Raw genomic sequence first — 16308 nt, 5'->3', positions numbered from 1 at the left:
TCAGAATACTAGTACAGCCAAAGCCGTATTTAATTTCTCTGGTAGAATAGGCTTATGAAAATACTAGCTTATTTTTGGAGTGTTATATCTAGTGACATTAAAAATCCACTTGTGTTATATGGAGTTAAATGGACCATTTAGCTGCTCAGCATTTTGATGAAAGAAATAAGGGATTCATGGTGCTTGAATTTGTCCTTGATATGGAATGCTTTAAAAACAAAAAAAAAGAGCCGCGATGCTATTGTCCCATCTTTGCTTACAGTCCAGCACCAGAATATCACATTGAGACAACTCATTGTCTCATTGTTTCTTCTGGTGGCAGAGAAAATTTTAACAGTATTGATTTGCTTCTTACTTGTTTTCAAACTTTTCTCATAAGGAGGGCCATCTCAGTTACCCTGGAGAGAAGCCAGCAGAGTTTTTGCCTTAGCATCCATTTCTATCTCTGAGAACTCCATTATTAATAGGTTTTATTTATTTTCCCTTCTGGTTAAGATTTTACTTGAAGATAAAAGACTTCTTGACTTAATGTGTTAGTCCCTCAATTTACGGAAACAGCAAAGACATAGATCTTATGAGCAAGGCATAGACCAAGATTTCAGACCTATTATAGGGGAAAAATGGGAAGAAGAAAATGTTCAGCATTTATGTAGTATAATAATATGGTGCCGTTATCATCCTGTTTTTGGATCATAATTGTTTTATGTATTCTTGAGTGCATGCTTGGTCGTTCAGTTGTATGCGACCCTTTGGACTGTAGCTTGCCAGGCTCCGCTGTCCATGGAAATTTCCAGGCAAGAATACTGGAGCAGGTTGCCATTTCCTACTCCAGGGAATCTCAACCCAGGGATTAAACCCACACCTTCTGCATCTCCTGCATTAGTAGGCGGATTCTTTACTACTCAGCCACCCAGGAAGCCCTTAATGTATTCTTAGCCTCTGCCAAATACTGTATTATCATTTTACTTGAATTCTTATTGAATTCTCATAACCTTATAAGGCAGTTACTATAATTGCCTCAGTTTCACAGATGAGAAAACCAAGGCACAGAAAGCTTACATATTTACTGACGTTACATAGATAGTAAATGGTATAACCTGCATTTGAGCCCAGATCTGTGTAACTTTATATTTGTGCTTTTAACTTAGGAAAATGTTATAGTATTATATTATGATAACTAAGAACTATACAACTTAAATGAAGGTCTTTAAAATACATACCAAGATATATTAATGTCTTTCCATTTCAGTTCAGTTACTCAGTTGTGTCTGACTCTCTGCGACCTCATGAACTGCAGCAGACCAGGCCTCCCTGTCCATCACCAACTCCCGGAGTTTACCCAGACTCATGTCTATTGAGTCGGTGATGCCATCCAACCATCTCATCCTCTGTCATCCCCTTTCTCCTCCCACCCTCAATCTTTCCTAACATCAGGGTCTTTTCAAAAGAGTCAGCTCTTCGCATCAGGTGGCCAAAGTATTGGAGTTTCAACTTCAACATCACTTCCTCCAGAGAACATCCAGGACTGCTCTCTTTTAGGATGGACTGGTTGGATCTCCTTGCAGTCCAAGAAACTCTCAAGAGTCTTCTCCAACACCACAGTTCAAAAGCATCAATTCTTTGGCGCTCAGCTTTCTTTATAGTCCAACTCTCACATCCATACATGACTGCTGAAAAACTATAGCCTTGACTAGACAGACCTTTGTTGACAAAGTAATGTCTCTGCTTTTGAATACACTGTCTAGGTTGGTCATAACTTTCCTTCCAAGGAGTAAGCATTTTTGAATTTCATGGCTGCAATCACCATCTGCAGTGATTTTGGAGCCCAAAAAAATTGTTGGCCACTATTTCCACTGTTCCCCCATCTATTTCCTATGAAGTGATGGGACCAGATGCCATGATCTTAGCTTTCTGAATGTTGAGCTTTAAGCCAACTTTTTCACTCTCCTCTTTCACTTTCATCAAGAAGCTCTTTAGTTCCTCCTCGCTTTCTGCCATAACGGTGGTGTCATCTGCATATCTGAGGTTATTGATATTTCTCCCAGCAATCTTGATTCCAGCTTGCGCTTCCTCCAGCCCAGCATTTCTCATGATGTACTCTGCATATAAGTTAAATAAGGAAAGTAACAATATACAGCCTTGACGTACTCCTTTTCCTATTTGGAACCCGTCTGTCATTCCATGTCCAGTTCTAACTGTTGCTTCCTGATCTGCATACAGGTTTCTCAAGAGGCAGGTCAGGTGGTCTGGTATTCCCATCTCTTTCAGAATTTTCCACAGTTTATTGTGATCCACACAGTCAAAGGCTTTGGCATAGTCAATAAAGCAGAAATAGATGTTTTTCTGGAACTCTCTTGCTTTTTCCATGATCCAGTAGATGTTGGCAATTTGATCTCTGGTTCCTCTGCCTTTTCTAAAACCAGCTTGAACATCTGGAAGTTCATGGTTCACATATTGTAATATGTATAAATTGTGTGACTACATATACATGTAACCCCATATATACTACTGTATAAATCAGGAAAAAAGAAACAACTTAAGCAGACCTGCCATATCTTAAGAGTGTGGCAGTGTACTCTTCTTTATAATGTTAGAGTGGGTGAGTGAGAAAGAAGTGAGTAAATAACAGATTGAACAGTTATGAGTGCTTATGTCCCCTCCAAATGACTTTGTACCATGAACATACATTCTTAGACTCATAGAGATGATCCAGGGAGTGAGGGGTTTACTTTTCCAGTTTCTCATCTAATGTGGAAATATTGTCATTCTATAAGCAGTGCTCACTGAGTATTTTATGGGCCACTTCCTGTAGATACCAGTGATACAGAAATCAAAGACATACTCCATTTCTTTAAGGAGGTTGCTGTTATAAACTGAGTTGAGTCCCTTCCCAAATTTATATGTTGAAACCCTAATCCCCAGTATTTCAGACTGTATTTGGAGATAGGGCCTTTAAGAGGTAAGATGAGGTCATTAGAATGGATACTAAGCCAGTATCACTGGTGTTCTTAGTAAGAAGAGGTCAGGACACAGACACACACAGAAAGAAGACCAGATGAAGATGGGCACCTAGAGGCCAAAGAGAGAAGCCTTAGAAGAAATTAGCCCTGCCAGCGCCCTAAGTTTAGACTTCTAGCTTCCAGAATCGAGCAAATAATGCCTGCTGTTTAAGCCACCCTATCTGTGGTGCTTTCTTAAGACAGTTCTAGCAAATGAATACAGTTATACTAGACAAGCAGAGCAACAGCTGTATGAGTGTGGTAAGTCTTAACAGATATACATCCAGAGCCTGTTGGTGCAAAGAGTAGAGATGGGGATTATCTAGCTTCAACAGCCAGTTACTTTTATTTGAAAGAAATTGCCAGCAATAAAGTTCAGTGGTCTACTTATAAAGCAGTACTTGTATACAAGAAATATACGTTGAAAGCTTACAAAGTGTTAGCTAATGGTAAGGTGGACTTCCCTAGTGGCTCAGTAATAATCAACTACCAGTGCAGGAGATGTGGGTTCAGTCCCTGGGTCGGGAAGATCCCCTGGAGAAGGAAATGGCAACCCACTCCAGTATTCTTGCCTGGAGAATTCCATGGACAGGGGAGACTAGTGGGCTACAGTCCATGAGGTCGCAAAAGTTGGACACGACTGAGCAATTGAGCACATGCGTTACATATGAGAGTTGTTAAGAGAGTAAATCCTGAGTTCTCATCACAAGAAATAATTTTTCCCCTATTTCTTTAATTTTGTGTCTATATGAGATGGTACCTGTTGTGGTAAACAAAAAAGAAGCATTTGTATTCAACCCATATCCCTACTAGCTTGTACCTGTTGAAATTTACAGTTTCTTTCATCTTTCTGACTAAGCTGTTCTTTTTCTCTGAATTCTTACCTACCTTTGCTTTCTTTTTTTGGCATAAGTATCACACCAAGAAGATGAACACACCGCAGCTCTTCTCTCTCAGCCAGTCAGTGCTCCAGCTCAGTCCCCTCCCTTCCCTTGTCGGTCAGCAGGCATTCAGTGAGGCTCACAGTTGCAGAGGACTCTGGGAGGGAACCGAATCCTTCATTCCACTGCGCAGTTAGCTAAGCCTTTCGTTCCAGTTCCCAGATGGAAACCCAATCCTACCTAGGACAAGAAGAACGTATTCAGTGTTAATCCTGTGTTAATGAATTTGTTAAATTAGTCTCTGCTGACAGAGACGAGCGGACTTTGTCTTATGTAAGAAATTTTATTATTTATACATAACTTCAAGGGCACTGACAGGGAAGATGCTCTTTCAGCTTAGCCAAGGAGAATCTGTAGGAGCCTGTCCATATTAGAATGGAGGTGTGGCAGGAGCGGGGTCACTGTCAACTCACTTTTTAAAGGTGCAGAAGGATTTTCTCTAGTGTCGTTAAGATCATTCACTGTTAAGATTTGATAAAGAAACTTAAGTAAATACCTTAAGATGACCCTTTTGATGCACTGTTTATTTATAGTGGACACTATCCCAGAAGGCTTTCCAAAAGACTCTTTAAGAATAGCTGCAATGTAAGAAAACCTTCTAAAACATATAAAAGGAAGCAAAAGAAGAATGAAAATCATGGATGGGGCTTTTAAAAATGAAGAGTGGAAAGAAGTTTGTCATTGAGTCTGGACAGTAATGACATGCGTACATCCTTGCCTATGGTTAGGATTTGGCTATGAGCCTGCTGTGCTAAGTCGCTTCAGTCCTGTCTGACTCTTTGTGACCCTGTGGACTGTAGCCCACCAGGCTGCTCTATGGGATTCTCCAGGCATGAATACTGGAAAGAGTTGCTCTGCCCTCCTCCAGGGGATCTTCCCGACCCAGGGATCAAACCCGTATCTCTTAACGTCTTCTTGTATGATCTAACAAACAGCACTTTCCACAGCTGCTTCCAGGAAGAGTGGGAGTGGACTTTGTGGGGCTGCCTCCTCTCCCAAGTGTCAGTGAAGACTGAAGGTGTCACACGCCGTGCCCATCATTACAGAACCGTCCTGTGCAGTGGGCCAGGCCCAGTCTGCTCAAATTCACAGAATGGAGTTGTATGCTGGTCTGAAGTGATCTCAGTACATATCTTAGAAAGTCTAGGAAATAGTTGTATGTTCCTCAATTGGCTGTTCTCAAATGTCTTTTTTTACCCCCTCAGGTGAAGTTTGTTAAATATTTGGTAGCACTGATAGGCTTGTTTCAAGAGGAAAACTTTCTTCCAAGTGCATACTAATATTTACACTTCAACAGAATGTGGAAATCGAGGTTCAACTGACTTGTTTTGCGAACTGAGAAATCAGATAAAGATACAATAAGGATACTGGCATCAAGGGGCCATCCACCCTTCTGGATGAGCTGAAGATGTGCCCTGATACATACTACCTAGTAAATAGGTTTGAATCTGCTTTAAGGTCTAGACAAATGGTAGCATAAAACCTCGAAGTTCCACCATCCTCTGCTTCTGTGTTATGGTCATAGTCAATTTAGCATGGCAGATTTTTCAGACAAACATAATAAGATACCCACCTGGGGAAAAGTGCAGTGCACTCCTAAAACTTGGTCGCTTTGTGCCTGTCCTTTGAGCTTTTGACTCCTTGGCTTATCTTTGAAGGTAAACTACTTGCCAGATGTATATTGAGAAAATGAATGAAGTGTTAAGTAGAACTGTTTATAAACCAGTTGAAAATAGAGGGAAAACCTACCAAAAGTGCCATATTCTGTTACATAGTAAGTGATCTATAGATCTTTTATTTTCTGGTGAGAATTAATTAACAAAAGGCATTCCTTACTAGTGGTAACAAAAATGATACCCTAAAGTTTAAAAATAATAACAATAATAAACTACTTTTCTCAAATGTTGAAAGTTGCTTATGCAAAATGGCATCATAATAGCAATAAGAAACAAGGCTCAGACGATAAAGTGTCTGCCTGCAATGCGGGAGACCTGGGTTCAATCCCTGGGTTGGGAAGATCCCCTGGAGACGGAAATGGCAACCCACTCCAGTACTCTTGCCTGGAAAATTCCATGGACTGAGGAGCCTAGTAGGCTGCAGTCCATGGGGTCGCAAAGAGTTGGGGTCGCAAAGAGTTAGGGTCACAGAGAGTTGGACATGACTGAGCAACTTCACTTCAAACAAAAAGTAGGGTAAAAAAATGGGGCTTCCCTGGTGGCTTGGATGGTAAAGAATCCACCTGCAATGCAGGAGACCCATGTTTGATCTCTGGGTCAGGAAGATCCCCTGGAGAAGGGAATGTCAATGTACTACCAGTATTCTTGCCTGAAGAATCCCGTGACAGTGGTGTGGTCAGCTATAATCCATGAGGTCACAAAGAGTCGGCCACAACTGAGCGACTGAGCACACACACACGGTAAAAATTACTTTCTTACACCCCACAGAACACATTTTAATCATTCATCAAAAGCCTTTCAACTTGCTTGATTCTCAGAGAATTAGGTGCTAGTTCTGAGAAAACAATATATTTGCAAAGAATTTCCCAGCAGGAGATAGTTACTGAATACAAAGGTTATTGTCAAAGGCTAAAAAATGTTTTAACTTTGTGATGCTCATTGCTGTGACTTTTCCCATTAATTGTCTGCCTAAAGGTCAAATATCCAATGCTTACTAAGAATTAGTTACCCTGTGGTCACTCAGTGATAATAATTGATGGTAATGTAATCAGAGGCAGAATATCAGTTGACTAGAGCCATGTAATAGAAATCAGGAAGTTAAGCCTCTGGCCTTCATTCAGTCAATGATTTTTGATATATGTCATATCTTTGAACATTCTGTATCTCAGCTTCTCCATCTGTTAAACTGAGTTCGTAATAACTGTCCTGGTCTGTCTCACAGGAATGTTGCATGGACAAATTAGATAAGTGTAAAAGTGCCTTGGGGGTAAAGCCGCTCTATGAGTAAAGATTAGTGTGATGTAGCTACTGAAAAGTGTGTTGCTGAACCTAGAATAGGTAATCTCCGCAGGCTTCATGACTAGATAAAGCTTCATAATGGATGCCTGTCAGGCGAACGGAACCCATCTTATCAGTTCATGGCTGTATAGTATTTAATGGAAAAGAAATCTCTTTACAAACATTTTCTTACCTTGATACAAATGTGCATTAAAAATCGGTCATGTTTGAATTAAATAAAGCCTTTCTAAGTAGCTTTAAGTCACCTCTAATATCCAGTTTATAATTTCCGTATTCTTTTGGAGGGTGAAGATTTGATATGTTTAATAAAGTTGTGAAAAAATAAGTATATGAAACAATGTATGGGGAAGAGAAATTGACTAGAATGTTCCCCCCCCCCACCCCCAGTAATAATTGTTACTGTTTTTAAGACTCTGACATTACCAAATTGAGATTTTAAAAATTTTATTTTATAGAAATCTCAAGCTCTCATTTCTGCCTAACCCATATATGTTTCCCGGGTTACTTCTTTTTCTGTCACAGTTAATATTTTCATTATCAGTTGTTATCATGACACACTCAGTCATTGCAGCTCAGAAAACCTAATTACCAGATCCCTTGAAGACAGAAAACCAGGGCCTTTCTTGAAGGAGTTCCTTAAGTGCTTATTCCTCTCGCCGGTCCTTTTCACTTCAGTGCACAGAGAGTTCTGTGTAAATTGCCAGCACCCATGTGTTAAGTCCTTAAGAAGGAGAATTGAGCAAGTATTTAATTGTTTGGACATTGCAAATAAGAGTTCCTATTCAAGCTAACTAGAAACTTTTATTCCAAAGCCAACTTGATCTCTTTTCTTTTGGCAGGGGACCATTCCTAGTGGCATTGGGGAAATCTTGGCACCCAGAAGAATTTAACTGTGCTCACTGCAAAAATACGATGGCCTACATTGGATTTGTAGAGGAACAAGGAGCCCTGTATTGTGAGCTGTGCTATGAGAAATTCTTTGCTCCTGAATGTGGTCGATGCCAAAGGAAGATCCTTGGAGTGAGTATTGGAAACCTTTTCACTCTGAGTGAGTTTTAAAGCAGAACAATTTTTTGGTATGAAACCCTTCCATCATTTTTACTTTTTATTTTCTTCTTGCTGATCTCCTCTCTGCTTTCATCACTATTTATTTTTGTAAAGCAAAACTAAATAGACCTCTGTAGAAGTATATTGGACTCATGGGGTTAAGTTGTCTTTGGTTTTGTCTTACTGAGTGCTGGGTTGTCTGGTAAAAGTCTAGCCACTGTGGGGAAAAAATAATTTACTGTGGGTGTGCTGCCTCAACAGGACCCTGTTTGCTCAGGAATGAAGAGGTCGCACAGGACCACACACATCTGAGTTCTCAGAACTGACACCTTCACTGTTTTAAATTAAATTCCATCACTTTTATAAGAGCAGCATTTCCCCATTTGTCAGGGTTCAAGCACGGGACACAGATTTCATGAAATATATAAAACATGAGGCTTATAAGTGATACATTTTTCTTGAATTCATATGTTTAAAAATATAACCTCAGGTTTATGAGGGTATACATGCGATAGAAAAATAATCAAACCACGCCTTTTTTTTTTTTTTTTTTTACAAAAAGGTAGTAATTTAGGATTCAGATACATAGTAAATAATGATGAATGAATGAATTTTCTATTCTGGAATACCCATTTGGAGTTGTGAAGTAAGGGTAAGGGATTTCCTATGGGTGACCAGCAGTTGAAATTTTACTTTAGAAGTAGCTAAGGTGACTGGACTCATACAAAACACCTACATACAACTCACACAAAATTTGGAAATTACATTGCTGAGTTCTAATATTCCCAATATGACAGTGTAATAATGAAGCTCTAATTTATTCCCATTGAGAGAAAAGAGTATGAAACAGTGATAGATTTTATTTTCTTGCTTTTGAAAATCACTGTGGATAGTGACTGTAGCCATGAAATTGAAAGATGCTTGCTGCTTGGAAATAAAAGCTATGACAAACATAGGCAGCATATTAAAAAGCAGAAAAAACACTTTGCTGACAAAGTTCCCTATAGCCAAAGCTATGGCAATTATGTACAGATGAGAGAGTTGGACCACAGAGAAGTCTGAGCGCCACAGAATTGATGCTTTTGAATTGTGGTGTTAGAAAGACTCTTGAGAGTCCCTTGGCCAGCAAGGAGATCAAACCAGTTAAAGGAAATCAACCCTGAATATTCATTGGAAGGACTGATGCTGAAGCTGAAACTCCAATACTTGGCCACCTAACGTGAGAATCAACTCATTGGAAAAGACCCTGATGCTGGGAAAGGGTGAGGGCAGGAGGAGAAGAGGACAGCAGAGGATGAGATGGTTGGATGGCATCACTGACTCAACAGACATGAGTTTGAGCAAACTCCGGGAGATAGTGAAGGATAGGGAAGCCTGGTGTGCTATAGTTTGTGGTGTTGCAAAGAGTCGGACACAACTTAGTGAATGGACAACAGCCACAAATTTTAGAATACATCTTTAAATGAGTCTAAAACTTTCAAGACACTTTAAAATTATAAATATACTATGTGAAATATTTCTGTATTATTAATTTGTACAATATGTAGAGAGGAAAACAGGAGGATAATTCAGGCTATACCTTTTTAAATGAAAATAAGTAGACTCCATTAGTACAGTTTTAGTATATAAAAGTGTTGTATGGATTCTAGAATGATTAATAAAACAAAATCAAGTAAGAGTTTTAGCACCAAATGAGGTTCTAAGAAATGAAATCTTCAGCTCGTTGCTTTGAACATACACCAGAACTTTACTAAAGGGACAAGTTTTCTGGATTGTGTTTTAGTTGTTTGATAATCTTACGTTATGGTCTGCCTCCTGAGAAACCTTTATGCAGGTCAGGAAGCAACAGTTAGAACTGGACATGGAATGACAGATGGGTTCCAAATAGGAAAAGGAGTACGTCAAGGCTGTATATCGTCACCCTGCTTATTTAACTTATATGCAGAGTACATCATGAGAAACGCTGGGCTGGAGGAAGCACAAGCTGGAATCAAGATTGCCGGGAGAAATATCAATAACCTCAGATATGCAGATGACACCGCCCTTATGGCAGAAAGTGAGGAGGAGCTAAAGAGCCTCTTGATGAAAGTGAAAGAGGAGAGTGAAAAAGTTGGCTTAAAGCTCAACATTCAGAAAGCTAAGACCATGGCATCTGGTCCCATCACTTCATGGCAAATAGGTGGGGAAACAGTGGAAACAGTGGCTGACTTTATTTTTCTGGGCTCCAAAATCACTGCAAATGGTGATTGCAGCCATGAAATTAAAAGACGCTTACTCCTTGGAAGGAAAGTTATGACCAACCTAGACAGCATATTCAAAAGCAGAGACATTACTTTGTCAACAAAGGTCTGTCTAGTCAAGGCTATAGTTTTTCCAGTAGTCATGTATGGATGTGAGAGTTGGACTATAAAGAAAGCTGAGTGCCAAAGAATTGATGCTTTTGAACTGTGGTGTTGGAGAAGATTCTTAAGAGTCCCTTGGACTGCAAGGAGGTGAAACTAGTCAATGTGAAAGGAAATCAGTCCTGAATATCCATTGGAAAGACTGATGCTGAACCTAAAACTCCAATACTTTGGCCACCTGATGCGAAAAACTGACCCCTTACAGAAGACCCTGATGCTGGGAAAGATTGAAGGCAGGAGAAAAAGGGGATGACAGGGGATGAGATGGTTGTATGGCATCACTGACTTGATGGACACGAGTTTGAGCAAGTTCCAGGAGTTGGTGATGGACAGGGAAGCCTGGCATGCTGAAGTCCATGGGGTTGCAAAGAGTTGGACACAACTGAGGAACTGAACTGAACTGAACCTGTTGAAGATGGGATAGTAATCTGTCTCAGGATATAAAATTGAGTAGATACTAGAAGCCTTGGTTATTATTTGGTTGAATGTTTCACTTGTTGTCCATGCTCATAGTGATCTCTTTGGGGCTAGATAACTGTTGTTTTTTCCCATTGTTCTTCAGTAGTGAACTGGGGCATTTTCTATGGCTAATGACTTCACAGTATCATTTTATTTTGACAGTTTTTTATTAGAAAATGTTTCACTCCACAGAAATTAAAAAATACAAAAATGTAAAGAATAAAATTAAAATGACCTATATATTTATCAGTCCCAGATAGATCCTCTTAACCTGTAGGATGTGTTTTCTTCCAGTTTGCTCCTGATAAGTAATTCATTTACAGAACTGTAACCATACTACTTATAGCTTCCCATTTTTGTGATAATTATTATGGAAAGAGTAAGTTCCTGTATTACTAACTACTCTTCAAGAATGATTTCTAATAGCTCCATCTCTTTCTCTCAATTCAAAGAAATGATTCTTTGCAAAGCAAAATTCTCAAACTTTCTTTTACTAATTAAAATCTGGTCCAAGTCTTTGACATTTGGTATTTATAACCATAGGACTGTTGTTGACTAGAATCCATGTTCTATGGTTCAAATTTTAGACACTCATTTGAATATGTGCTTAGTATAGTCATAGCTGATTTTCAAAATCATAAACGTGTTAAACATGATTGGATTACATTGATTAAGTTGTTGCTTCCAACAGGGGACAATGTATAGGTTTGTTTTAGTTTTAAAATGTTTTGCCCTTCCTTCATGACATTTTCAAGATAATATTGTGAAACCATTACAAGTTAACATTTCCTGACACCCTTTGAGGGAAAGCAGTAGTGTAGCAAACACTTATGAAAGACTTACTTTTATTCACCACATTTATATGTTTAAATAACACTAATCATTCTTTAAGTAAGTTTATTATTGTGTAGTTGTGAAAAACATATATTTTATATAGTGCATCAGTTTAGATGATCTGTGAGTCTGTCCTTAAATATCTCCAATTCCTTAGATGAAAAGCTTAGGCAAAGACAGAGCATGTATGTCTACTTTGGGGTCAATTTAAAAGGACTGTATTGGTACAGCTGGTAAAATATGTACCATCTTTCTTTACATCCAATTACCTTTCTGTAACAGGAAGTCATCAATGCTTTGAAACAAACTTGGCATGTTTCCTGTTTTGTGTGTGTGGCCTGTGGAAAGCCTATTCGTAATAATGTTTTTCACTTGGAGGATGGTGAGCCCTACTGTGAGACTGGTAAGATCTTTAAGCTCATAGTTTCTTAAGTTGTAAGTGAATATAAAACCCCTATATTGCTATCAATTTGAAAGAAAATGCTAAGCAAAATAGTATAGTTTCACTAAAGGTTTTATGAGTACCTAATGTTACTGTAAATATATAGCCAAAAAGTGTATAAAATTTTTATAGACTTTGTCAAAATCAGATATTATCAATTTCATTAAGAAAAGTATATGTATAGGCAGTTACTTAGACTATTTTTCTTGAACCTCCTATAAGTTATGGATATAAGTCATATGGGATTGTATAGCTTAAAGCCTTCTTTTACACTCCACTAGTGGATTTTGAGTGATTATAAACATGAGAAATGTTCAACTTTTGAATAGGATATTGATATGCTCTTGAAGGCAACTGCCTTGACAACAAATTGGAATCCTTTGTTATGTTTACTGAATGGCAAGGTTAATCATGGTTTGTTCCCTTGGTGAGAATATTTTTAAGAAAACAAGCTCTAAGTATTAATGCCAATCTACTACATTTGTGCTGTTACCTAAACTCTAAACACTTCCTTTTCCTTCCCAAAAGTTGTAAGTGAGCTTTCATAGCACTTATTTATTAATGTTATTCTCACTTAGATATTACTATAAAACATACATCTTTCAAAAAATAAAATATTTTCCCTTGATTATGCCTCCACTTAGTACCACTGCATTCCCCCATGGGGTTTTATTGTAGTTCTACTTTGCAGTTCAAAGGGTGGTACTGGACGAAGGGGATATTCCACAATATTCAAGTTAAAGAAGCAGTAAGCTTCTAATTTGAGGCTGTTGACCACGACTTGACCCTTTGCCCAATCTAATTAGTAAATTCTAACAGTTCTATCCCCAGTGGATATTGAATTGATCCATTTCTCTCACCTCAACTGTCCCCACTAAATCCAGTTCACTCTTACCCTTTGCCTGGGCATTATAATTGCCAGCTAAAATGGTTTATCTTCTTTCCTCCAACCCTCAGATAGCTGTAGTAATATTTTTTTGAATGTGAATCAGATTGTGCCTGATACCTTATGGCTTCCACTAGAGGAAAAACTATATTCCTGCCTGAGGCCGGCTTTGCCAACCCCATCTCCTCCACCTGATTTTTTGGGTTCTAGAGAATGTCACTGGATTCTTAGCCATACCTGGCCCCTGTGTTGTTTCTGAACCTACTGAGGTCTCCTGCCTCAAGGCCTTTGTACTTGTCTCTTTTGACTGGAATTTTCTTTCCCAGGTTTTCTGAAATGGTTCTTCCCCCTCTTTTATTTTCAAATCTCAGCTCAGGTCTTATCTCCTCATGGAGGCCTTTCCTAACCCCTTCTGTAATATAGTGTTAAACACCTCCCCCAATTATTCTCTATTGCATCACCCTTGTCTTTCCTTTATGATCCTTATCACAATCTGAAGTTGTTTGCTATCATTTATTTTTAAAACGTAATTGATGACATCCTGATCCCAGTGAGAATATAAGCCCCATGTGGAGAACAACCACATCTATCTTCGACAGCAGTGTGCCTCTAACCAGCGCCTAAACAAGCACCCAACACACAGTAGGACTCTGTGGGTGTGTGCTGAGCAGATGGCACCAAGGAGTATTGAGGATTGCTGAGAAAGGTGACTCAAGTTGCAGATGGCAGCTTACTTTCTCCTCTAGCCCAGATGGGATTAGAAGTCTCAAAGAGTGAACCATGAGTGAAAACACATAGTATGGATGGTGGAGGAACAGGACGGGGAGACCACTTTCTCCTCCACAAATTCATCAAAAGAATATTTAAAAACGCTGAGTAAATTCCACAAAACAACTTATGAATGCCAGCAGAGGACATCAGGCACCCAGAAAAGCAGCTCATTGTCTTCAAAAAGAGGTAGGAAAAAACATAAAAGACAAAAAAAAGAGACAAAAGAGGTAGGGAGGGAGCTCCGTCCCAGGAAGAGAGTCTTAAAAAGAGAGAAGTTTCCAAACACCAGGAAACACTCTCACTGCCGAGTCTGTGGAGAGCCTTGGAAGCACAGAGGGCAACATAACAGGGAGCAAAAATAAATAATTAAAACCCACAGATTACAGGCCCAACGGTAACGTCCCCAGTGGAGAAGCAGCGCAGATGCCTGCGTCCACCATTAGCAAGCGGGGGCTGGGCAGGGAGGCGTGGGCTGCATTGCTTTTTAAGGATCGGGCCCGAATGCCCCGAGGGTAACCAGAGCGAACTAACTTGGGCTAGTAAACCAGACTGTGGGATAGCTACCACGGGAAAAGCTCTAACATAAGACACCACCAGGACCGCACACAGAACAAAGGACGGAACAGAATTAGCCGGCTGCAGACCATCCTCCTCTGGTGACAGGCAGCCAGAGCCGGAAGCGCTGGAAGGGGGCAATCGCAGCCCCAGAGAGACATTATCTACCAAACTGCAAGCAGGATTCTTTGATAACTAAGACTTCTTGGGGTTCTGGACAGTCATCATCTGCCTGAGAAGCTGTGCCAGTTATACACCCAGAAAACTGAGCAGCAAGGACGGAAGAGGCGATAAGTCGCAGTGACCACGCTCGTCAAACATCTGAGCTACTCGGACCTGGGAAGGGCACAAAACGCAGGCCCAATCGAGTCTGTGCTTCTGAGGACTACCTGAGTGCCTGAACCTGAGCAGCTTAGACCTGGGAGGTGCATGCAGCCCAGGGCCGGCCTCAGAAGGTCCCCAGTGGAGCAGCCTAGAGCCTGAGCTGTGTGTGCCGTTAGAGACACTGCGAGCACACGCCAGTGTTATTTGTTTGCAGCGTCCCTCCCTCCCCACAGCGCGACTGAACAAGTGAGCCTAAAAAAGTGCCCACCACCACCCCCTAGTGTCAGGGCAGAAATCAGACACTGAAGAGACCAGCAAACAGAAGAAGCTAAACAGAGGGAACCGCCTTGGAAGTGACAGGTGCAATAGATTAAAACCCTGTCGTTAGTACTGGCTACATAGGGAGGGGCCTATAGATCTTGAGAAATATAAGCAGGACCAAGGAACTACCCGAAAATGAACTGACCCCACACTGCCCACAACACCAGAGAAAGTCCTAGATACATCTGTACTATTTTTATGATCATTCTTTTTTTTTTCTTTTTCTTCTTTTTTTAACTTAAAAAAATTTTTAAGTCCTCTATTACTCCTTTAATTTTCATTTTTATAACCTACTATTACTTTTCAAAAAAAAGACCCTATTTTTAAAGCAAACTTCATATATATATATATTTTTTAATAATTCTTGTGACTTTGTTTTTTTTCTTCTTCTTCTTTTTTTTAATATTGTACTTTTGAAAATCCAACCTCTACTCTAGATTTTTAATCTTTGCTTTTTGGTATTTGTTATCAATTTTGTACCTTCAAAAACCCAATCTTCAGTACCCATTTTTACTTGAACAAGAATACTGGCTTGACTGCTCTCTCCTCCTTTGGACTCTCCTTTTTCTCCACCAGGTCGCCTCTGTCTCCTCCCTCCCCCTTCTCTTCTTTACCCAACTCTGTGAATCTCTGCATGTTCCAGACGGTGGAGAACACTTAGGAAACTGATTACTGGCTGGATCTGTCTCCTTTTCATTCCCCGTTTTATCCTCCTGGCCACCTCTGTCTCCTTCCTCCCTCTTCTCTTCTCTGTATAACTCCGTGAATATCTCTGAGCAGTCCAGACTGTGGAGTGCACATAAAGAAGTGATTACTGACTAGCTTGCTCTCTCCTCTTTTGATTCCACCTCATCTCATTCGGGTCACCTCTAACTCCCTCCTCCCTCTTCTCTTCTCCATGTAACTCTGTGAACCTCTCTGGGTGTCCCTCACTGAAAGATGAAACTTTTCATCTTTCTGTTTTATCAATGGTGCTATATAGAAGGAGAAGTCTTGAGACTACTGTAAAAATAAGACTGAAACCGGAAGCAGGAGGCTTAAGTCCAAATCCTGAGAACATCAGAGAACTCCTGACTCCAGGGAACATTAATTGATAAGAGCTCATCAAACGCCTCCATACCTACACTGAAACCAAGCACCACCCAAGGGCCAACAAGTTCCAGAGCAAGACATACCACGCAAATTCTCCAGCAACACAGGAACACAGCCCTGAGCTTCAATATACAGGCTGCCTAAAGTTACTCCAAAACCAGTGACATATCATAACTCATTACTGGACGCTTCATTGCACTCCAGAGAAGAAATCCAGCTCCACCCACCAGAACACTGACACAAGCTTCCCTAACCAAGAA

At 40.0% G+C, this 16308-nt stretch overlaps 1 protein-coding gene across 4 annotated transcripts in view; it reads left to right on the top strand.

Moving 5' to 3' along the window:
- The window catches only part of PDLIM5 (PDZ and LIM domain 5), a 235525-nt gene that overhangs the window by 207608 nt on the left and 11609 nt on the right, over positions 1-16308 (top strand). For all 4 annotated transcript variants that reach the window (XM_068975732.1, XM_068975731.1, XM_068975730.1 and 1 more), the window contains 2 exons: positions 7755-7935; positions 11940-12060. In XM_068975732.1, coding sequence (XP_068831833.1) covers positions 7755-7935; positions 11940-12060 — 302 coding nt within the window. The remainder of the gene's footprint in view (positions 1-7754; positions 7936-11939; positions 12061-16308) is intronic.

Source organism: Capricornis sumatraensis, chromosome 7, assembly GCF_032405125.1.
Source record: "Capricornis sumatraensis isolate serow.1 chromosome 7, serow.2, whole genome shotgun sequence".
Classification (NCBI taxonomy): Eukaryota; Metazoa; Chordata; class Mammalia; order Artiodactyla; family Bovidae; genus Capricornis; species Capricornis sumatraensis.
The sequence above is the reverse complement of the archived record's forward strand: the minus strand, read 5'-3'. Positions and strand labels throughout refer to the sequence as shown.